Source organism: Leopardus geoffroyi, chromosome B2 (assembly GCF_018350155.1).
Source record: "Leopardus geoffroyi isolate Oge1 chromosome B2, O.geoffroyi_Oge1_pat1.0, whole genome shotgun sequence".
Taxonomy (NCBI): Eukaryota; Metazoa; Chordata; class Mammalia; order Carnivora; family Felidae; genus Leopardus; species Leopardus geoffroyi.
In genome coordinates this window covers 75,775,672-75,800,903 of record NC_059332.1, presented here as the reverse complement: position 1 = coordinate 75,800,903, position 25,232 = coordinate 75,775,672, and the positions used below count along the sequence as shown (strand labels likewise).

The 25,232-nt window shown below is 41.7% G+C and overlaps 1 protein-coding gene across 2 annotated transcripts in view; it reads right to left on the bottom strand.

Annotated features, from left to right (window-relative positions):
- The window catches only part of MRAP2 (melanocortin 2 receptor accessory protein 2), a 54,779-nt gene that overhangs the window by 5,588 nt on the left and 23,959 nt on the right, over window positions 1–25,232 (bottom strand). The window contains exon 3 of one of the 2 annotated variants that reach the window (XM_045498929.1): window positions 12,852–12,951. The exons of the other annotated variant lie outside the window; for it this stretch is intronic. Within the exon in view, the coding sequence (XP_045354885.1) occupies window positions 12,852–12,951 (100 nt within the window). The remainder of the gene's footprint in view (window positions 1–12,851; window positions 12,952–25,232) is intronic. 2 annotated transcript variants of the gene reach the window in all.

The following is a 25,232-nucleotide window of genomic DNA, read 5'->3' as shown; positions in this document are numbered from 1 at the left end:
TCCTGGGTCACAGAGTAGACACGTGCTTAACATGATAAGAAACTGCAGTTTTCCAAAGTAGTTGTGCCATTTTACAACCTCACCACAAAGTATCAGAGTTCCAGTTACTCCCCATCCTTGTCGACATTTGGTGTTGTCGGTCTTTTCAATGTTAGTCATGCTAGTGGGAGGGAAATGGCATCTCGTTGTGATTTTAATGGGCATGTCTCTGATGTCTAGTCATGTTGAATACCTTTGCATGTGCTTATTGGTTATTGGTTTATCTTCTTTTGTGAAGTTTCTGTATAAGTCTTTTGCACATTTTAAAAATTGGGTTATTTTTGTTATTGATTTGTGACAGTTTTGTAATACATTTTGAATACAAGCCGTTTGTCAAATGCATTGTAAACATTTTCTCTTGATCTGTGACGTACATTTTCATTTTCTTAGGATGTCTTTTGAGGGGTGCCTGGGTGGCTCAGTCAGTTAAGCATCCAACTCTTGATTTCAGTTCAGGTCATGATCTCACATTTCGTGAGATCGAGCCCCATATCAGGCTCTGTGCTGACACCACAGATCCTGATTGGGATTCTCTCTCTCCCTCTCTCTCTGCCCATCCCATGGGTGTTTTCTCTCTCTCTCTCTCTCCCAAAATAAATATTTTTTAAAGGTGTCTTTTGATGAGTGGAAGCTTTAAATTTCAGTTAAGTTCAAGTTATCAACTTTTAAAATTTTACATTATGTTTTTTATATCATCTCTAAGAAATAATTGCCTACCCTAAATTCATGAAAATATTCTCCCATGCTTTCTTCTAGAACTATGCTGTCCAATATAATAGCCATTAGCCACAGGTGGCTATTTAAGTTTAAATTATGTAGAATTTAAAAAAAAATCAGAATCTCTGTTCTATTACTCCCATTTCAAGTGCTTAAGAGCTACTTATGGCCAGGGGTTACCTGCATGGACATCACAGAGAACAGTTGCATCATCACAAAACTGCTCTTGGACAGAGTTATTCTAGGAGCTTTTACTGTGGGTATATGAACCATGTTGAAATAGGGGTCAAGATTCCTTTCTTTGTTTATCCTTTTTTTTTTTTAATTTTTTTTAATGTTTATTTATTTTTGAGACACAGAGACAGAGCGTGAGTGAGAGAAGGGCAGAGAGACAGGGAGACACAGAATCTGAAACAGGCTCCAGGCTCTGGGCTGTCAGCACAGAGCCTGATGCGGGGCTCAAACCCACAAACCATGAGATCATGACCTGAGCTGAAGTCGGACGCTTAACTGACTAAGCCACCCAGGCACCCCTTTGTTTACCCTTTTGACCCAGCACTGTTAAGAGACCTTCCTTTCAGTCGACCTTAGACATAGTCATAGACAATGAGAAAAAAATCCATTCACAGTAGCATCAAAAAAGTAGAATACAGGCATACTTCACTTTATTGCCCTTTGCTTTATTTGCAAGTTCACAGACACTGCGTTGTTTTTTTTAACAAATTGAAGGTTTATGGAACACCGTATCTGGTGAGTCCATTAGTGTCATTTTTCCAACAGCATTTGCCCACTTTGTGTCTCTGTGTCACATTTCAGTAATTCTCACAGTAGTTCAAATGTTTGCATTATTATTATATTTGTTATGGTGATCTGCAACCATTAATCTTTAATGTCTATCTCTTAATTGTTTTGGGGGCACCACAAACTGTGCCCTCACAGGACGGCAAACAATAAATGCTTTGTGTGTTCTGACTGCTTCACTGACCAGCCACTCCCCATCTCATGTCTCTTCCTCTCCTTGGGTCTCCCTATTTCCTGAGACATAGCAATATTGAAATTATGCCAGTTAATAACCCTACAATGGCCCTAAGTGTTCAAGTGAAAGGAAGAGTTACAAATCTCTCACTTTCAGTCAAAAGCCAGAAATGATTAAGCTTAGTCAGGAAGTGAGTGCCATTACTGGAACTGGAACCCACCTGTCTATCACCTCTTGGCCCTTCATGAATTATGTCTTGTGTCACCTCCTGCTAGAAGTCTTCCCTGAGTCCTTCAGTCTGAGTTAGAATGTTCTCCTGGAAGACTGGGTGCTTCTCTCCATCTGTCTTCTCACTCTGTATTACACTCTTTTCTTATCTGGCACCCTCATTAACATTATCATCTCTTGAGGGCAGGTATCATGTGTTTCTTGCCTATTTCGTAATACTTAGCACAGTACTGGGCATATAATAGCTGCTCAATAAATTTTTCTTAAATGACTTAATGATGAAGAGATCTGAAACTAAATCAACCCTTGGCTTGGCAGGCAACCTCTTCTATAGTTTCTACAAGGTCAGAAATTAATTCAAGGGCAGCATACCCAAATAAGGTCAAAAAGTAAGAGCAAGAGAGCCTTAATAAGGGATGGTCTATCGGCAGGCACCTGGGTGGCTCAGTCAGTTAAGCGTCTGACTTCAGCTCAGGTCATGATCCCACGGTTTGTGGGTTCAAGTCCGTGACGGGCTCTGTGCTGACTGCTGAGAGCCTGGAGCCTGCTTCAGATTCTGTGTCTCCCTCCCTTCTCTCTCTCTCTCTTTCTCTCTGTCTCTCTGTCTCTCTCTACTCTTTCCCCATTTGCTCTCTGTCTCTGTCTCTCTCTCTCTCAAAAAAATAAATAAACATTTAGAAGAAAATTAAAAAAAAAATAATAAGGGATGGTCCATTAATAGATCCTGAGTGTGGACTCTAGAGTGAGAGATACAGGAGGCCCAGCAAACTAGTATCCCCCAGGTCTGCCCTGCACCTACTTTCGGTACAAGGAAACAGCCTACCTCTGCCCCCTACAATGCTCTCCACATCTTCAAGCTCTGTTCCATACTCTTCCATGGTGCCTCTCACATAGGTCCTTGGAACTCATATACCGTAGAGTTACTAAAAGGGCATCTTGTACTTTCTACAACTGGCCAGCCTTGGAGGCTGCAGGGCTCAAGTTCCATGGGGAAGATTTCCTGCCACTTATTCATAAGAATGGCTTCAAGGAAAGCCAGTGAAAATACTGCCCCTCAGTGGCTACCCATTTTTTAAAACAGCATAGCCCTAATGAGTAACAACCAAAAATACTTTTATTTATTTAATGCAGTGAATATCAAAGGATTCTCACTAATTAGGCGTGGGAAGTTTGCAGCCAGATGTGGTCTTTTTAAAAATTTATTTATTTGAGAGAGAGAAGTAAGTGAGTGCGGGAGAGGGGCAGAAGGAGAGTGAGAGACTCTCAAGTAGGCTCCACGTTCAGCATGGAGCCTGAGGTGGGGCCCAATCTCATGATCCTGGGATCATGATCTGAGCTGAAATCAAGAGTTGGATGCTCAACTGAATGAGCCACCCAGGTGCCCTTGGATGTTGTCTTAATTTAGTTTTTAGGAAAGAAACACATGTCGTATTGTTAAGGATGCCTTTCCAGCCTGTAGATGGCCTGGGTACCGCTCTGTGGGTTGTTATGCTCCCATGAAAAAGAGAAGACAGCAAGTTTCAACTTTCTCATCCTCTCAAATTCAGCTGCATAGGGAAAAACAATGCTCAATGGCACCTTTTAGATCAGTTAAAAGAGTTTAAAGTCAACTTGTTCTTCTACAGCTTTGGTTACACTTGGGAAAATTAAAAACTACAAGGGCCAAACATCTTAAATTCTACCTTGATTAAAATTACAGTTAAAGCCAGAAGCCAGAAGCTTCAAAAACTGAAACACTGAAAGAATGAGAAGCTTTGAGATGTTGACTGGTCTGGCAATTAATACCATGTTATAAGTTATCATGAGGAAAGGAGAGAATACTGAAGAATATTGTGCTATAGGTTGAATGTCTGTGTCCCTCCAAAATTGCTGTGTTGAAATCTACTCCCTCTTGAGATGGTATTAGGAGGTGGGGCCTTTGGAAAAGGATACTTAACCTTAATGAATGGGAATATGCCCTTATAAAAGAGGCCCCAGGAAGATCCCTTGCGCCCTCCTTCATATGAGGACACAGTGAAAAGTTTGCCATCTATGATTTACCAAATCTATGATTTACCAAATTTACTAAGTTTACCAAATCTGCTAGCACCTGGATCTTCAACTTCTCAGCCTTCAAAAACTGTAGGAAATAGATTTCTATTATTTACAAGCTTTCTATCCTATGATACTCTGCTATAGCAGCCTGAACAAACGAAGACAGTTTGCCACAAAATTTAGAATCATCAATAATTTTAGCATTTTAAATTGTTTTTGTTACATTCTAGATCTTGTCATTATGAAATTGATGATCTAGCTACTGTGCTCAAGAGAAGGCCGCCTGTGTCATCCTAACTTTTTAAAAATTACAAGAGTTTGAGAGGAAATTGAACCTTGTAATCATTTATTTCATTTATTTGTTTTAAGAATTTGTATTCCAGGATGCCAGAGTGGCTCAGTCAGGTAAGTGTCTGACTCCTGGTTTCAGCTCAAGTCATGATCTCACAGTTTGTGAGTTTGAGTCCTACGTAGTCAACACAGAGCCTGCTTGGGATTCTCTCTCCTTCTCTCTCTGCCCTTCCCCCGTTCGTGTGCGTGCGCTCTCTCTCTCTCTCTCTCTCTCTCTCTCACACACACACACACACACACACACACACACACACACACACACAAAATAAATAAACTTAAAAAAACCTTATATTCCTCATTTTCATCTTGTTTTAAGAAATGCAATTGGCTGGGGGGGGGCGGGGGGGGGCGCCTGGGTGGCTCCGTTGGTTAAGTATCTGATTTCAGCTGAGGTCATGATCTCACATCTCTTGGGTTCGAGCCCCATGTCGGGTTCTGTACTGACAGCTTGGAGCCTGGAACCTGCTTCAGATTCTGTTTCCCTCTCTCTCTGCCCTCTTCTCTCTCTGCCCCTAACCCACTCACATTCTGTCTCTGTCTCTCTCAAAAATAAATAAAACATTAAAAAAATTTTTTTTTAAAGAAATGCAATTGGGGGGTCGCTTGGATGGCTCAGTTGGTTAAGTGTCTGACTTCAGCTCAGGTCATAATCTGGCGGTTAGTGAGTTCGAGCGCCACACTGGGCTCTGTGCTGACAGCTTGGAGCCTGGAGCCTGCTTCAGATTCTGTGTCTCCCTCTCTCTCTGTCCCTCCCCCACTTGTGCTCTGTCTCAAAAATAAATAAACATTTAAAAAAAATAAAAAATAAAAGAAATACAACTGGGACTTAATCTATTTGTTGCAACATTACTGAAATCCCCCAGCCAGAATAAAAAGACTGATCAGACTGTTCTTATTCCTGGTTTTTTTTCTTCTTCTTACCATGGGTTGTGTCAAGTATTTTCTGTACCTGTGGAATATTCGTACCCGAACAGACAGCCTCTAACTTGCAGTCCTCTGGCACCTGCACTGATTGTCATTACTCCCATCACACTTCCCTGCTCACAAACCTTCACTGAATCCCCAGACTCTCTGCCTGATAGCTCAGACCCCCCACCCTTACATCAGCTGGTCATTCTGGTGTGCTCTCCCACCAGTCCCCTTGTTAACCCTATGGTCCAGCCACATGGCACCAAACGCACTCAGGACTGTCCCTCTCTTAGGCTTGTACTGTTCCTTCTTCCTGATGGGCCCTTCCATGCTTCTCTATCTGTCAAAGTCAAATACCTTCTTCACTGTCCAATGCAAATGTTACTGCCTCTAGGGAGACTGATCTTGCAATGAGAAGGAATCTATCCCTTCTCTGTGCTCCTGCTGTATTTCACTGACCTTTTCTTACAAGATGCATCCCTTCCTGCCTTGTGTCAGAGCTATTTGTGTATGGCCCGTTTCTTCCTATGCACTGTGGTGCTGGATTATGTTCATCCTTGCATCTCCCAAAAGGGCCTTGCAGTCATCAGACCCTCAATGAGCACACTGAACAGCTGTATCTCCTGGTGGTCCAAAGCCCTGGTTCCCATGAAAAGCTTAGCCACCCCCAGTGTATAGCATCGTTGATAGTGGTAGACCTCTCGAACCCTTCCTCTGTGACCCAAGAGACAAATCAGATCAGGAGGACAGACCCCTCCCACCTCCACTGGAGAAGGAAAACATCTGTAATTCTCTGGGTTACTCCTCCAGAGGTTTTTCAGATTTATCACAATGTTTTGCAAACGAAGTGCCTGCTGGTGTGCTGAGTCTTAGTATGTCCACGATTGTCTTCAGGTTCGCCCTACTCATGAAAAGTGGTGGGCAGTTCAGCCTGTGGGCACCTGTACTTCTAGAAGTCATTTCCAGTGGTCCTTTAGAGATGTGTTAGGCTAAACAAAGACCCACTAAAAGTTAAACCTCTGTGACTACAACTACTGAGAAAATAATAATAACCACTAATATTTATGGAGCCACAGCCTGTGCTAAAAGCTTCATGTCATGTAACAAGGCCTAGAGGTGGCAACCCAACCCTTCTGTCTGTTTGTGGCAGTGCCTTTGGTGGCTTTAGTTGCTAGTTCTCACTTACCAGGAAGATGTCAGTCTCTCTGGGGTAAGAAGAGTTTACTACATTAGAACAACCCTCAGCACAGTCCTGGGCAAGCCATGGCTTCACTGATGGGAAATTAAAAGTGACTGCTGGAAAAGGGGGTATAAATTGAATCTGATACATAAAATAGTCATATTTTCTACCTGTTGATAGTGGTAGACCTCTAACAATGTCAGCACTTCTTCAGGAACCACTCACTATGTCTGCATTTTGCCAGCTAGTTCCTGTGGCCTTGGTCATTATCAGAAACCTTAAGCACTGACATTTCTTGCTATTAGCTTTTAGATGCACTATACCTATCCTTTAGTGAGTGCCATATTCAGGTAAATTGCAACTCAAAGTAAAATGTAATTTCCATTTTTATAAGGTCATGAGCAATTCTGCACTCAGGCCTAAAAGTACATCCCCACTCGGACAAGATGCACTTAGCCAAGGCTACAAAAGGAGGGTATTTGAGACATATGATATCTGGAGTTTGATAGTTTTGGGGGGAAGTTCAAAACATTCAACATAAAAATGTGATCCAAGGCTTTCCTGTTGCTCTCTCTCTGGCAGATTTATGATAATGGGGCTATAATGCTTTCAGAAGACAGCCAGAGTAAATGGCTCCTTAGCTGAGAAAGCAGGGGGAAATGGTTCTTTTATCTTCATTGTCCATAAAGGATCCAGGTAAGAGGGTTTTTTCCCTACACACACAATAGCGAATATTCCAGGAGGAAAATAATCCCCATTAAAGCTGTTTCTTGGGCCTAAAAGCTTTTAGGAAAGGTGATGTCAGCTTTATAATAGTCTTTCTCCCTCTGCAGTATACTTTACTAGCGTTCGCCAGTATCTGGTTCTCTTCTTCTGGGCACACAGATTACCCTTCTCAGCCTGGGCAGTCAGGGGGTGTGGCTAGTTCTGGCCAATGAGCTGGGAGAGGAAGGGATGTGTGCCACTTCCTGGCTGAAGAACAGAAGGGCAGGCGTGAGATCTCCACAGGTGCTCTCCCCGTTACAGTAACCCAGAAGGCTGAGTGTTGGAGACAGTGCAGACATAAGAGGAGAAGCTTCTGTCCACCCATGGCAAACATGTAGCTTGAGTAAGAAATAAACTTGTGTTGTGTCATACTAAGATTTGAGGAGTTGTTCGTTACTGTCTCATAAACTCATCTGGTTATTACACGATCCCTCTCTTCACAAAAGCCATTGAAAGGTCAGTGACTCCAGAATTGAAGTTCTTAGGCTAATATGATCCCAGTTTGAAGTCTTCAGGGGGAAGAAACTTGCCCATTTTATTGTGATGTCATTGGCTCAGTGTAGTGAATGGATCTCAACTCCTACCATCGAACATTGTTAAGTGAAGGTCCAGCCAGGGATGGCAATTACATATACTCTCTCGGCTAAATTGTGATCGATTCTTGATGGATGCCTAAAATAGTGTTTTGAAAACAATTCTGAGGCTAAGTCTTGGCTATGCAGGTAGATAGCACCGCCGATTAGTGATGTCTGTTGTGGGCATGGCACAAGGAGTAGAGGGGCGGGTTGTGGTATCTGCCATCTTTGTGTCTCTCTACTTTCAGAGAGGCACATATTCTTTGCATGTGCCAGCAATAATGAGATCCTTCCCTGAAACACCTCCACGGAGAAAAAGATAGAATTAAGCAGTAGACTCAGCACTAGTGCATTATGAGCTCGCAGACTTGATCAGGTCCCTTTGTTGCTGTTGTTCTTGTTCTTGTTGTTTTTTATTTAGATTCAAGTTGGTTAACATACAGTGTAGTATTGGTTTCAGGAGTAGAATTTAGTGATTCAACACTCACATATAACATCCTGTGCCTTCCTTAATGTCCATCATCCATTTAGCCCATGCCCCCACCCACATCCCCTCCAGCAGCCCTCAGTTTGTTCTCTGTATTTAAGAGTCTCTTATGGTTTGCCTCCCTCTCTGTTTTTATCTTATTTTATTTTTCCTTTCCTTCCCCTATGTTCATCTGTTTTGTTTCTTAAATCCCACATACGAGTGAAATCACATGATATTTGTCTTTCTCTGACTGACTTATTTCACTTAGCATAATACACTCTAGTTCCATCCATGTCATTGCAAATGGCAAGATGTCATTCTTTTTGATCGCCACGTAGTATTCCAATACATATATACACCACATCTTCTTTATTCATTCATCAGTTGATGGACATGTGGGCTCTTTCCCTAAGTTGGCTATTGTTGATAGGCTGCTATAAACATTGGAGTGAATGTGCCCTTTCAAATCAGCATTTTTGTATCCTTTGGATAAGATCAGGTATCTTACCCAGAGTGACAGAGTCATATTCCAAAAGGATGCTGCCTGATACCTACTTGAGGAAATAACTGTTCTCTGTGACCAATTATCCAGAGAGCCTGCTATATAAAGCAGTTAGAATTCAGACATGTCAGTCCTTCCAACCCAACACCAAGATTCTCTACTTAGTCTCCTTTCTAAAATCATCTCACTGTTTGAGAGACATACTCAAAGTGAGGCTGGAGTGGAATATTGGCAAGTGCAAATAAAACGTGAATGCTTAGGGCCTGGATGTCCCATGGGAGGATGGGTTTCTTTTTCTTCTGCCTCCTACTGTTCACTTAGACTCCCAGCTCTCAGCAGGACCTCTCCCAGCACCCCAGGGATGGAGTAAGAGTCACTGAGTACCACTGTGAATCCAGAAGTTCCATAGGCATTAGCTCATTTAGTCTTTACAATAATGCTAGGAGACAGATATTATTTTATTTGTACAAATGAGGAACCTCAAGCAAAAAGAGGTTAAGAATTCAGCGCAAAGTCTCAGTAGGTAAATCTGGAACTGTTTGACTCTAAAGCCCATGCATAGCCCAGTATGTGCTAGAAGAAAGCAAATCTGATTGCTAGTATCTTTGGTTCAATAGAAGGAAGAGATTAAAAATTACAGATATGAGATCATTGAATGTAGTGGTTAGTAACAGGAGCTTCAGAGTCAAAGAGGCTTTAGTTTGAGGCCAGGGCCAAGAGTTGTTTTTACCTGTGAGACCTCAGACAAATGATCCATTTCTCTCATCTGTACAGTTGGAACACTTACAGGATTTACTTCATCTTCCTGTGAGGACTTAGTGAAATTATACATATAAAGTGATTAGTAGACCCCAGCATATGGTAAACATTAAAAAAAAAAAAAGCTCTTATTATTTTCAATGATTTATCATTCTTTCCTCCATGCCTAATTATCACACAGGCAAGCTTAAATTGGTTGTTTTATATTAAAGTTGACTGGGTGGAAAAAATAATGTCTCCTTTAGAGAAGATTTCTGCCAAATAAATGTCAACATTACTAAGATCTAAAAGCCTTTTTAACTGATCAATTTAGGGATTTTTGCCCCATGTCTGCTTCTTTCAGTTTTCTATTATGATATACTGCAACCAAATGCCAGATCTTATACTACCTCAGACTCAAAAAAGCATTTCAAATGTGGCCCTGAGGGCTGATCCATTATTTTATTAAAGCAAAAGTAGGTTAGACTTTCTCCTTAACCTCATTAAAAGCATAGAGTTACAATGACCCTTGTTCTTTGATTGAGATTATTCAGAACCACCATCAAAAGAAAAACCATGTAGCAATAGGACTGAACTGCCAACTGAAAGATTGGAAATGCAAGTCTCAGCTACCCAAGGTCACCACGACATATTAAGGAAATGTATCAGCCAGGACTCCAAAGAAAGAAAAACAACAGGCGCGTGCACGTGTGTGTGTGTGTGTGTGTGTGTGTGTGTGTGTGTGGCTAACTACTGAGAGAGAGAGATGTATTCTGTCTGTCTGCCGATCCAACTACTGAGAGAGAGACCGATTTATTTTAAGGAATTGGTTCATGTGACTGTGACTTTAGCGAGTCTAAAATGTGAAGGGTAGGCTGACAGGCTGGAGCCCCAGGGAAGTTACAGTTTGAGTCAGAAGGCAGCCTTCTGCCAGGATTTCTTTCTGCTTGAGGGAGGTCATTCTCTTTCAAGGAAGGCCTTCCAATGATTGGATGAAGCCACTAATTTTATGGAGGATGATCTGCTTTGCTCAGAGTTTATGGACTTAAATGTTAACTCATTTAAAAAAAATGGGATAAAATGTTATCTCATTAAACACACACACACAAACACACACCATTTAGAATAACATTTGACCAAATATCTAGGTATCACGGCCTTGACACATAAAATTAATCATTACATGAAGTCACGTTTTATTCAGGGTTAGGGTGTTCTCAACCATAAAGATCACCTGCATCCTATATTAAACAAACACATCCCAATAGTCCTTCAAAAATCTATCTGTCCCTCTGAACAAAAGGAAGATAATAGCGTTGTTATTCCCTGACCACTCTATGAGATGTTCCCTAATCTGAATTAATCCTCAGCTTTTCTTTTTTTTTTTTTTTTTTTTTAACGTTTATTTATTTTTGGGACAGAGAGACAGAGCATGAATGGGGAGGTGCAGAGGGAGAGGGAGACACAGAATCGGAAACAGGCTCCAGGCTCCGAGCCATCAGCCCAGAGCCCGACGCGGGGCTCGAACTCACGGACCGCGAGATCGTGACCTGGCTGAAGTCGGACGCTTAACCGACTGCGCCACCCAGGGGCCCCTCCTCAGCTTTTCTTACTACTGTTGCAACCTGCACTATATCTTCAAATTCCTTGGACCAATATAATAGAAGCAAAGGCATGTACAGATTTTTATAAGGACATGGAAGAAAGCAAAGATCCAGGTCTTTTTATTTAATTTTTTTAAGTAGGCTTCATGCCCAACACAGAGCCCAACATGGAGCCTGAACTCACGACCCTGAGGTCAAGATCCAAGCTGAGATCAAGAATCAGACTCTTAACCAACTGAGCCACCCTAGCACCCCAAAGGTCCATGTCTTTTTAATGGCTGTTAAAGAGATTTTCAACCATATGTCTCCATATGCTTCAATAAAATGGTATTTTCCTTTCATTTAAAAACTGTTTAATTTTTTTCTACACCTTTATGTCTGAAAATAGCTAAGTGAAGGGCAGAACTGTTCTCTTTAGCCAGGCATTTGTTACAGTGCAAGTGCAGGCTGAAGAGTGAACAGATGCTGGAGAGTGTGTAATGAAATATAACAATGAGAATCCTGTTACCAGGCTATGAGGATGAAGTGAGCTACCAAATGTGAAATGTTCATATTTGTGCTAAATTTCTTCGATTTATTCTCCCAGGTGGCTCTCCATCATTCCCCATGCTGCTCTGTGCTCTGTGCCCTAGAAAGCTGACCTCTGATGGAGAATGGCTGCTGGTTGTGCTACTGTGATCATCCAATGGAGATCTGGTACGAGGTGGGAAGGAGAGAGGAAAATAGGGTCTTGGTATTTAATTTGAGGCTCCCTCCCTGAGAGGTCACATGGGCTAGTTGTGTCCCTCAACTCAAAGTCACGGCTCCTTTTGGCCACAGGACTCCTGGGTCCCCTTCAGATCTAGGGTGGAAACTACTCCTCAGTGTTGCTAGCCTGGAGGTCCTGTAACATCCTGTAGGGTTATCCTCCCATCTGGCCACAACCTGTGGATAGTCCCTTCATCAAAAGCACATCTAATTACCTAATTTGAGTGTGCTATTTCTGCTGGCTGGGACTAACTAAAAAGGGATTCAACATGTTATTTTTCCTTTTGTTTGAAGAGTTGGGACAACAAAAATCCTCTAAAATATTTCTGAGTTTTTTGCAATCTAACTGAGAAAATACCTTCTGATGTTACTCAGTGTTCTTTAACCACCATGTCATAATTTCCTCCATAAATCCAAAGCCTAACTCAAATGTTCTTTATCCTGCCATGAGAATTACATAATCCTTAGGGTTTCTCTTTTTATCCTAGTTTCAAGGAAGCTCAGTGTTGAACTCAGTGTTTATTGTCAATAATTAATTCATTTAAGTACCCAGTAATAACTATTTCTATGCTCCATGATATGCTTTTAAAACTGGTTTTCATCTGATTTTGCGATTTTCTTTCTTTCTTTCTTTCTTTCTTTCTTTCTTTCTTTCTTTCTTTCTTTCTTCACTGTTTTTGGTCTCACGAGACATCTAAATTCTTTTGGGAGTAAGGAGAAAATACATCCTAATTAGTAAATATTTCAAAATAAAAATCAGGCCTGGAAGCAGCTTTAAGGCTTTAAGAAAGGACCATGAAACCTAGGTTCACAAGGGTCCACTTGAAAACCACAGAGGCAAGAGGCAAAGTGCCAGGAGGAAGATGGGTCTCACCCAAAGGCAACTGAGTTCAGGCAGCAAATCCATAACTAGCCTCTTTTTTTCCACCACTGGAAGCAACCCCAGCCCCAGATATCACATCCATCTATTTAGTTCCCCATGGGGCTTAGTGACATTTAGGAATGGCCCAAACTTACTCTTGGTGTGGAGCTCCCGTCTTGGTCAGCAAAGTCAGCACAAAAAACATGAAAATCACGAAGACAGCAAGACCAACCCAAAATCCAATCACAATGGAATCTGTAAACAGTTAATACTGGGATTAGTATTTCACAGCAGCTTAAAACTCGACCATTTGAGGAAACTGAGCTTTCTGGTACATGAAATAAGAGAGGAAGTCAACAATCTGATAAGACAATCTTGACCCATTAGTCAACTGGGGACAAATAAGATACAGAGAACGAGGGAGAGGGAAGAGTCCACATGCCCCTGGGTTTCTGTCTCAGATAACACTAAGAGACTTTGGCCTTACTGACTCTTGGTTTCCAGATCTTAGTGAAGGAATCTAGGCCAGAAGGTGAACCAACTAGGTCCTTATGATTCCACTAAAGTGTCCTGAGTTAGAAAATATTGCTTTTAGCAGAGACTGCAATATGAAATTTCAAATGAATTCTGATTCAAACCAACCCATTTTGTATTTTCACTTACATTCATGTTGGAATAATTCAAGTCCTTATTACTTCTTGAGAAGAACATACGAATTGCCTCCCAATTGCTCTCCCTGTCTTCTACCTTTCCTTCTGCCTCATCTCTGTAAGAATCTACCTTACGACAGCTCTGATAATATTTCCCTTTTATAAAAAACTCTTCGGCAAAAATGGATCTGACCTTTTCCAAATTAAAAGAGATTCCATGTATAGAGCACTTTATATGGTATCTGACATCTGAGAAAAAGGTACCCCATATTTGTCAGCTATTATTGTTAAAATTATCATCAATTTTTTCATTTACCCCTACTTTAAACCCCATGTTTCCAATTAGACTAGGGAACATTGTGTCCCTGTATTTACCTTAACTCTTAGCCATAACTTCTGAAGACACACACCTTTTCAGGAGCTCTTACCATCACCTGGCTGGAACAACTTTCCCCAACATAGAGCTAATGAAAGTGTATCCATCCTTTGAGGCCCATGCCTTACATCATCCCCTTCACAAAGTCTGGACTAACTTCCCTAACTGATGCGTTTTCTCCCTCCTTTGAGCCCTGTGACATTTGTGCTTCTATACAGTGGGCTCTTGCTTGATCCTATCTTGGGTAGTAGTCACAAGTATCTTTGGGACAAGGATGAGACTGGATTGTCTACACAAACCGACATACACATAATAGAGTCTCAAATCTGGGGGAAGCACCAGAGTTAAGTTATTTTTCATTTTCTGATCTATTCTAAGAAGTTTACCTACGTGAGATTATGGTAAGGATGCTTAGAAATATTTTTTTAAATAAATGATTGAGGGGGGTGCCTGAGTGGCTCAGTGGGTTAAGCATCTGACTTCGGCGCAGGTCATGATCTCACAGTCTGTGAGTTTGAGCCCCACGTTGGGCTCTGTGCTGACAATCAGAGCCTGGAGCCCGCTTTGGATTCTGTGTCACCTTCTCTCTCTGCCCCTCCACTGCTCGCACTCTGTCTGTCTGTCTCTCTCTCTCAAAAATAAACAAAAAAAATTTTAAATAAATGGTTGGCACTTATACATTAAATGTGTTTAAATGTAAACCATCATTCTAATTAAATTATGTGGGGGCGCCTGGGTGGCTCAGTCGGTTAAGCGTCCGACTTCGGCTCAGGTCATGATCTCGCAGTTCGTGAGTTTGAGCCCCACATCAGGCTCTGTGCTGACAGCTTAGAGCCTGGAGCCTACTTCAGATTCTGTGTGTCCCTCTTTCTCTGGCCCTTCCCCTCTCGAGCTCTGTCTCTCTCTCTCTCTCTCTCTCTCTCTCTCTCTCAAAAATAAATAAACATTAAAAAAAAACCTAATTAAATTATGTGTGTATAACCCTTTTGCTAAAGTGAAGAAATCAGATTAGCAATTTACTCCGAATAATTCATATTTCATTCCATGTATAGGATTGCTGAGAGGTTAACTTTTGTTCAACAATGTTTATTCAACACTCTGGACACAAAACTAATATAATCTTTCCTTGAATTAAGAGGGCCAAAGAAATAGAAATTGTAGACTTTGCCTTATAATATAGTGGAAATGAAGTCTAAAAAAGACAAAAGGACAAGTACCAAAAAATACATGTATGCAAGTACAACCAAATGCAACAATAATGTATCAATTGTGGGGGCACAGCCTATGAAGCACCACCGTATAGGTAATGACAGTTCAGCATGCTGTACCTCATCAATTGCCTGGATACCAAAGGCAAATTCTAAAAGGTCACACCAGAGTTATGTTGAAGTTCTCAGTTAAGAGTTTAACCTAGTCATGCTGATTCACATTGGAAGGTGTTCTCATTAGGACAGCTTTCACATTGGAAACAATGGCTGGATCCCCATCAGTAAGTACTTCACTTCTCTAGCCCAGGGTGGGCAGAGGTGGAGGAAGAGTGCCTTCAACCCAGCCTAGTTCCTTCTCTCTGACCAGTGAGTTGATCAAAAAGCAGCAATAATGTGGGACATGAAAAGGTCATGGCCCTCTCTTGAAGTCCTGAGGGAGCAGACTAAGGAGGAGCAGGGCTGTGGCTGGAAATTGAGAATCCTAGTGATCCAACAGCATTTCCAAACAGTTCCTTAATAACATGCCATCTACATTTCCTATCACAATATGCTTTAAATGGTTCTGTTTATTCACATTCCCCTTCAAATAGAATTTTGCTTCCTCTAATTATTCCCATTAATTTTCCTTTACCTTGTTCTCTGTCACATGACTTGACCCTATGGTACTTTCTTACCCTGAACCCCTTTCAGAGGACATCAGAGATCCCCATATCATTCTAGGAATATCCAAACTCTCTTACAGTTTTATTTATATGCCAAGTTTCATGGGCATGGGCATGGCAGGGAAAACAGAGCCTCTGGTCTTCTCCAAAGCACCCTTTCCTAAAAAGGATTCAAAATAAAGGTTTATATAGAGTAAAGCTCCAATGCAGCCAGTTGGTTAAAGAAGCCAAGAGAAACCTTCCAAAGGTGTTTTCAACAGAGCCCAGCAGTCACTTTTGTCCTGTCTAGAACCAGAACTATTTAGAGATCATTATGGTAAAAGGGTAGAGAAAATTGCCAAAGGAAATTCTAAACGGAATGTGTCATAATAAAATAACTTCCCTTCAACCTGACCATTAATGAATGGAATGAAACAGAGCTGAAGGCTGATGATGACATGTTTTTCACTGGTGTGATCATTTTTCTCCATGATTATCTTTTCTACTCCCGGGTAGGACTAGAACAACTACCCCATCCCAATACCCTCCTCTCCACCACCTAAGAATAAACTGTGACCTTTCCAACTCATGGTTGTATGAAAAACAAGGATTCATACTTAATTTGAAAGAGAGGGTTCAGGATATGAGAGCCAGCACTGTCCTCACGCTGCTTCTGGCTTTAATGCATTAGGGTCAATTTTCTGTTGGGAATTCCTGGAAAGGAGTCCACAGTGGTGTTCCACAACTTGCTTTGTGCTCCCAATGACAAGTTGTAGCCTAAGCATTCACAAGCTCTAGCTCTGCTTCTCATCTTGATGACCTGGCTTCCTGCTAACTCATCCATGCACGTGGCTGGCATTATCTGCAAGTTGGCATTGAAAAAAAGCATGGAATATGGCCTCCACTGACGGCTCAGAATAAGAGGATGCTCCTTCAGTCGTTGCTCAACACAACAGCTCAAATGGTCCACTTAAATGGGTCCTAGGAGCCTACTGACTCATAGGCTTTGTTTCTGTCTTACCTATCCAGGGCCTTCCTAAGTGTCCTATTTCTCTCCTTCCCTTTATAGCAAAATTCTTAAGAGATTTGTCTGGACATATGATTTCCAGTTCTCCTCTCATTTTTTTTTTCTTGAACCAATTCCATCAGCCTTTCACTCCCACCCACTCCACTAATACTGCTTTAAAATCATTGCCAATAACTTCTACATTATAAATCCAACAGTCAAATCACAGCACTCAATTTACTTGACCTAGAAGCATCATTTGACACAAACCACCGTCTCATCCTTGAAGCTCTTTCTTTCTTTTCTTTTCTCTTCTTTTCTTTTGAGAGATAGAGAGCAAGTGGGGAGGGGCAGAGAGGGAGGGAGACAGAATCACAAGCAGGCTCTGCACCATCAGTACAGAGCCCAATGTGGGGTTTGATCTCACGAACCATGAGATCATGACCCAAGCTGAAACCAAGAGTGAGATGCTTAACCAATTGAGACACCCAGGTGCCCCCCACTTGAAACTTTAAAAAAAAAATTTTTTTAATGTTTATTTATTTGTGAGAGAGAGACAGAGTGTGAGTGGGGGAGGAGCAGAGAGAGAGGGAAACACAGAATCCGAAGCAGGCTCCAGTCTCTGAGCTGTCAGCACAGAGCCCGATGCAGAGCTGGAACTCACAAACCGCGAGATCATGACCTGAGCCTGAGCTGAAGTCAGACGCTTACCGACTGAGCCACCCAGGCGCCCCTCTTGAAACTCTTTCTTAATTTGGCTTTCAGGAAACACACCTGCCCTGTTTTCTTCCTACCTTTCTGTATGTTCCATTTAGCCTCCTCTGCTATTTTCCTCGCAACATCTCCAACTTTCAAATGTTAGCATGCCACAGGGCTCATTCCTTATACCTCTTCAGTTTTCTATCTATACTCATTCATCCAGCCTCTTAACTTTGAGTACCATTTATATGCTGTGACTCTCAAATTCATACCTTCATAGCACCTCCCCCACCATCTCCTATTGGATGTCTGACAGGTCTCAATTTAACAAGTCCAAAGCTGAGCTCCTCATGTCCCTACTTCTCCCACATCTTCTCCATCTCAATTAACAGCAATTCATCCTGCCAATTAGATCACAAAACTTCAAACCAGCCTTGGCTCTTCACTTTCTATTTTGCTCTATGGCCAGTCCATTGACAAATCCTATCAGATCTATCCTTAACAAATATCCACAATTTATGCACCTCTCACCACTCCACTGTCCCCACCATGGCCACGCCACCATCAACAGCTGGACTATTGAAATAGCTCCCCTGAATGGCATTCTACTTCCAGTCTCATCCTCTTCCTTCCCCAGCTTCAGAGTGGTCTTATTAAAACCTAAGACAGGGGCGCCTGGGTGGCGCAGTCGGTTAAGCGTCCGACTTCAGCCAGGTCACGATCTCACGGTCCGTGAGTTCGAGCCCCGCGTCGGGCTCTGGGCTGATGGCTCAGAGCCTGGAGCCTGTTTCTGATTCTGTGTCTCCCTCTCTCTCTGCCCCTCCCCCGTTCATGCTCTGTCTCTCTCTGTCCCAAAAATAAATAAACGAAAAAAAAAAATTATAAAAAAAACAAAACAAAACAAAAACCTAAGACAGATTCTACTCCTCTTCTCCAAATTACACCTTAGAAAAAGCCTAAATCCTTAGCATGACATCAGAGGCTCTTCTACCTCTTTCCTCTTCTCTATTGCCTGACTTCTCTTGCTGCTCTGCCTCTTAATCACTCCCCTGGCACCATGCTGGTCTCCTTGTTGTTCCTCACATGTTCCATTTCATTCTTGCTATGGAGAATTTTCTGGAATGCTCTTCCCCAGATACCTTATAATTCAACCTCTCACTCCCTTCAGGTCTTTTCTCAAATTTCTCCTTCTCAATAAGGCCTTCCATGGCTGGTCTATATATAATTTCACCTCCATACCCGACATCTCCTTTCTCTAATATATTATTTTCTTCTATCACCATCTGGCATGGTTTGTTTATGCCACTTATTTATTACCTGTCTCTCTCACTAGACAGCAAGATCTATAAGATGAGGTATTTTTGTCTTTTCTGTTCACTGTTGTATCTCTAATGCTTAAAACAGTGCTGCATATAACCAGTGCTCAATAAATATTTGCTGAAAGAAAGAGTAAATGAGTGAATGTCCATTCTGCTGGTTCCAAATGTATGTCAGACATAGGTCCACTTCTGATACATTTCAAGGTTTAATACCAGATGCAAAACTGAGGGCAAAAGGAGAATTCACAATAACCATCAGAGATTGTCTCTCAGATGAAAGACCCTTTGAAGGTAGGAATCTTTATTTCAGCAGGTAGAAGAACCTAGTCTAACTAAAGATGGAGCTACTATTGCAGAGTATGATCCGTTACCGGTATCGTCACAGTCATTCATATCCTAATAAATGCTTTCCCTTGAAAGGTCTTGCTTCCCTTTTTCTGAAACTGCACCTAAATGGCTTTGAATTTTGCTCTGCAAAAGAAGGAGACACACCTGAAGGTCAGAATCACGGCATATTAAAATGGAAGAGAGTATACCAAAACACACAGGACGATAGGTGGCTTCATCTTTTCTATTTTCCTGTATGGCTGTGTTTTTTGTTTGCCTCTTATTCTTCTCTAGGTGTCTCAGATACTGTCAGGTTGCTGAAGCTAAAGACCCCCACTTTGATCAGATCTCTCATATCAGAGCAGTAAGAACTCACCCAGGCATTTTGGTTTTTTCCTGAGGTGAATGTTAAAACTCACAAAAGCACTTCTTATTAATAGTATAGTAGGTAAAGTAAGTATGTAATGTGTCACACTTCTGACTACATGGTGCAAGAATTCTTGCCAGCTATAATCATTTTTAGAACGTAATACCCTCAAAAAAGATTTTCAATTGTCTCTAGAAATGTACCAACCAAAATAATAGCAGCAGGCCTGTCTTCTTGGCCCCTTAAACTAAGGGAAAGAGAAAGGAGAAAACAGACAGAAAAATACAATTTGTGCCACCAGGCTGTAAAAGCATATATTGTAGGGAAATATATGGCAGTTTGCCCCGTCATTTTGATTTCCACTAAAATTCTTAACAAACAAGTAGCCTTACCTGAAGATTGTCCCAGAAAAGTAATAGATTAAAGAATTAAAATAGGGGCGCCTGGGTGGCTCAGTGGGTTAAGCGGCCGACTTTGGCTCAGGTCATGATCTCGCGGTCCGTGAGTTTGAGCCCCGCGTCGGGCTCTGGGCTGACCGCTCAGAGCCTGGAGCCTGCTTCAGATTCTGTGTCTCCCTCTCTCTGACCCTCCCCCGTTCATGCTCTGTCTCTCTCTGTCTCAAAAAAATAAATAAACGTTAAAAAAAAAAAAGAATTAAAATAAATGCAGGAGGATGATTTCATACCCTTACAACAACAGCCTTCCACCAGGTAATCAATGACAGCATATCCTAATGGATTTCATGCACTTTTTGAAATTTCCACAAAGAAATACTGAGTAGACAGCAAAAAAGGAAGGAGTGAAAACATTTAATTATCACTATTCACTTTAGGGATGAAGGATATATGGTTCAGTTAACGACTTTTCAAGGAACAAATACAGAAAGGCCTTGATTGAGTAAATGAGTCACTCTGAAGCTCTTTGCAGCCCCACTGGTGGAGACAGGAACGTGGGAGCCACGGATCACTGCCCCCTAATTGCCTCACTGGAAGCCCTGCCACAGCCACCAGCCACCAGTGGCTTCCAGGCCCCAGGGACTCACTCATGAAGCCTGGGGTCTTGCACTCCTTCCTGCAGCAGGGGAGTGAGGACATGGGCTAGGTCAGCTGGAAGGGGCAGCTGACCAAGATAGAGATTTAGGAGGCTCCTGAGCTCCCCTCCTTTCATGAACACACTGAATATACAGCTACATCTGGAGGCGTTCCCTCTGAAAGACATCTGGAAACTAAGCCACTCCTACATCTGTGGCAAATGAGGAAAATACATACATAAAAATGGGTAGAAAAGGCTGAAACACAATCTTGCCATAACCCCCCCCCCAAACACACACACAGCTACATACAGTTGGAAGGAAACCCCCAACTTTCAGCTTCTCCCTAAGAAGGGAAGAGTTTGGACAGGATATCTAGAGCCCCACTTTTAAGACTCCCGCTACAGAAATGCACCCCTAAAATGTCTAGCTCTGACAGCCAACAGGGCTGACATCCATGAGAACCCACAGACTATAGCAAACAAAGAAGCAGTAATTCCTGGGCTTGCAAGCCTTCACCACAGCCACCTCCCCCAGGCTCAGTGCAGAGGAAGCAGACAAAAACACCCATTTCCCATTCTTTCTCTGAAAGGGGTTTATCTGCATACTTTAAAAGATGTTGCCTCAGGGCCAAGCTTCTAATTTAGCACACATCTAGTGGCGCCCACCGCCATCTTCTCCAGAGGGCAGGGAAGCTGGCAAACACCTCCCCTGCCTTCTCCCTCCAGCCTGCTCCAGTAATAAAACCAAGTCACTAGTATCTCCCTGGAAAGAGCTTGTATACAAGTCTGACATCCTAGCTTTTGTGGCTACAGCCCGAGGCACAGGTCCCCAGTCACCTGGCTCTGATACCAATGGTGTCCACATTCAGGAGTCCCACAGGACTATAGTGAACAAAGAAGCAGTTCTTAACAAGCACAGGAGTACTTTCGCAGCTATGCACCTGTCTAGAAGAGAGGAAACAGGCAAAAACTGAAAGAGGACTTTCACTACGTCCATTTTGACCTCCAACTTTCTAATTAATTAAGTATTTCTTTCCAGCTTTTCTCTTAATTCAGGCAAAAGATCCTGGGGCAAAGCGTCCCCTGATGGAAACCGAAACTACCCCATTCTGCAATAAGGACTTCCCTGAGCCAGCAAGAGCCTGCCCATGATTGACTCCAAACCAATGATAACCTGACTCTACTGCCCACATTTGTCCCCCATTTTTCTTATATAAACTGGAAGTATTTTCAGCACTTTGGAGACAGTCTTTGAGATGCTAGTCAGCTGTCTTCCTGATGATGGCCTCACTGATATAACTGCTTTCTTGTTTTACTATCACTCATTTCTCTGCCTTTGGATTTTGTCAGCTGCAAGTGGCCAAACCTGGTCTACTCAGGTGCCCCCCCAGAGCCAGGTGCTCTTACACCCCTGCGCCCCTGTTACAAAACTTCTATCTCCCAATTTCTCCCTGGGAGGGGTTTAATTGCATACTTTCCCAGCTGCTGCCTAAGGGTCTGGCTCGTAATCAGGCTACAAGTAAGTGCAGATCACGATTTTTCCCTTGAGGACACAAGCAAGTCTTGACATGCCCTCAACTACTAGGAGCCTAAGAACAAAGAAGTTTGCTTTGACAATCATAAACATTTGAGAGGCAACTAGGAGCTTAGTTGATCTCCCACACAAGACCATTCAAAACTGGGGTAGGTAGCTGTTTTATCTAATGCACAGAAACAAGCCCAGAGAGTCAAGAAAAATGAAGAAAAAGAATATGTTCCAAACTAATGAACAAGATAAATGTCCAAAAACAGATCTTAATGAAATGGAAATAAGAGATTTACCCAATAGAGAGTGCAAAATAATGGTCATGAACATTGGGGGCAGGCTCCATGACATTGGTCGGGGCAATGATTTTTTAGGATTTGATACCAAAAGCAAAGGCAACAAAGGCAAAATTAAATAAGTGGGACTACATCAAACTAAAAAGCTTCTGCACAGCAAAGGAAATCACCAACAAAAGGAAAAGGTAACCTATGGAATGGGAGAAAATATTTGCAAACCAAATATCTGATAAGGGGTTAATATCTAAAATATATAAGGAACCCATACAATTCAATGCCAAAAAGCAACCCAATTAAAAAGTGGGCAAAGGACCTGAATATATATTTTCTGAAGACATCCAAATGGCCAATAGGTACATGAAAATGTGTTCAACATCACTAATCATCAGGGAAATGCAAATCAAAACCTCAATGAGATACTACCTTATCCCTGTTTGAATGTCTATTATCAAAAAAGACAAGAGATAACCAGTGTTGGTGAAGGTGTGGAGAAAAGGGAATACTTGCACACTCTTGGTGGAAATGTAAACTGGTACGGCCACTATGATAAATAGTACGGAGTTTCCTCAAAAAATTAAAAGTAAAACTACCTATGATCCAGACTTCTCACTTCCAGATATATATCCAAAGGAAATGAAACCATTATCTTGAAGAGATATCTACATTCCCATGTTCACTGCAGCATTATTCACAATAGTCAAAATATAGAAAAAACCTAAGTGTCCATCACTTACATAGGTGCACACACACACACTAAAATATTAGTTGTCCTTCAGAAGAAGGAAATCTTGGGGCACCTGGGTAGCTCAGTCGGTTAAGCATCCCACTTCACTCTCAGGTCATGATCTTGTGGTTCATGAGTCTGAGCCCTGCTCAGGCTGTGTGCTGACAGCTCAGAGCCTAGAGTCTGCTTTGGATTCTGTGTCTCCTTCTCTCTCTGCCCCTCCCCCACTCACGCTCTGTCTCTCTGTCTCTCTCTCTCAAAAATAAATAAACATTAAAAAAGAAAGAAAGAAAGAAAGAAAGAAAGAAAGAAAGAGAGTAGAAAAGTGGTTGCCAGGAGCTTGGTGTGGAGGAAACAGGGAGAAGTTGATAAAAGGTTATAAACTTTCAGTTATAAAAGGGATAAGGTCTGAGGATCTAACATATAACAAGATCAGTATAGTTGACAACATGTATTGCACAATTAAAACTTGTAACAGAGTAGAACTTAAATGTTCTCACCAAAAAATAAATAAATAAAAAGGGAAATATCTGAGGTGACGAGTGTGTCAATTAACTTGATGGATGGAATCCGTTCACAATGTGTGTGTACACTAAATCATCATTTGGTACCTTTTAAATATATCATAATTTTATTTGTCAAGTATACCTCAATAAAGCTGAAAGAACAAGTAAAAAGCCTTCCTTGCAAGGGAGGATCAGGTGAAAGTGAAGGATCATGAATACCAAGACAGGTCAGAATAGCAGCATCTAGGAAATCCTAACAGAGCAAAAGCATTCCCCTTACCACATTTGCATCTCCATTTCTAGTCTTTCTTACAGTTCCTAATGTGCCCCATGAAACTGAACTGGTTAAGAACCTAAAATTTTTATAGTGCTATGGATATTCATTCTGAAACAACCTAACATCTCTGGAATATTTAGGGAGAAAACACAACAGGACCTGGGAGTTGGCAGCAGTTCTTAGCCAACAAAGAAGCTTTGTGTTGGTCAGTCAGCATGCAGTATGACTGCAGTTAGACAGTAACCTTCCACAGAATTGTATTTCCTTGCTCTGTGCTGGCTCATTAATCGCTCCAATCACATGAAGCACAATTCATGCCTATCACACAGAGTTAGGAATTGTCACAGGCGATTCTAGTCTGTCATTATGAACACACACACAGAATGCTCTCTACAGCCTCAGAAAACCAGCAGGGATGAAAGGATGCCATTGACCATGTGTTAGAAAAGAAGGTTCTTCAAAATAGTTCCAGACTACTTTTTGATGGCCCAAATGTTCACACAGCTTGGGAGAGCTGGAAACATCAATACTTTGAAAAGAATTTCAATTTGTAAGTGAAAGCAGGCAAAAACCTCTTTGACCTCGGCCACAGCAATTTCTTACTCAACACATCTCCAGTGGCAAGGGAAACAAAAGCAAAAATGAACTACTGGGACCTCATCAAAATAAAAAGCTTCTGCTCAGCAAAGGAAAAAATCAGCAAAACTAAAAGGCAACCTATGGAATGGGAGAAGATATTTGCAAATGACATATCAGATAAAGGGGTAGGATCCAAAAGCTATAAAGAACTTATCAAACTCAACACCTAAAAAACAAATAATCCAATGAGGAAATGGGAAAAACACATGAATTGACACTTCTCCAAAGAAGACATCCAGATGGCCAGCCAACACACGAAAAAATGCTCAACATCACTCATCATCAGGGAAATACAAATCAAAACCACAATGAGATACTACCTCACACCTGTCAGAATGGCTAAAATGAACAAATCAGGAGACTATAGATGCTGGTGAGGATGTGGAGAAATGGGAACCCTCTTGCGCTGTTAGTGGGAATGCAAACTGGTGCAGCCACTCTGGGAAACAGTATGGAGGCTCCTCAAAAAATTAAAAATAGAAGTACCCTATGATCCAGCAATTGCACTACTAGATTTTTATCCAGGGGATACAGGTATGCTGTTTCAAAGGGGCACTTGCACCCCAATGTTTATAGCAGCACTACCACAATAGCCAAAGTATGGAAAGAGGCCAAATGTCCATCAAAGGATGAATGCATAAAGATGTGATACACACACACACACACACACACACACACACACACACACACACACTGGAGTATTATTAGGCAATCAAAAAGAATGAAATCTTGCCATTTGCAACTACATGGATGGAACTAGAGGGTATTATGCTAAGTGAAATTAGTCAGTTAGAGAAAGACAAATATCACATGACTTCACTCATATAAGGACTTTAAGACAAAACAGAGGAACATAAAGGAAGGGAAGCAAAAAGAATATAAACACAGGGAGGGGGACAAAACATAAAAGGCTCTTAAATATAGAGAACAAACAGGGTTGCTGG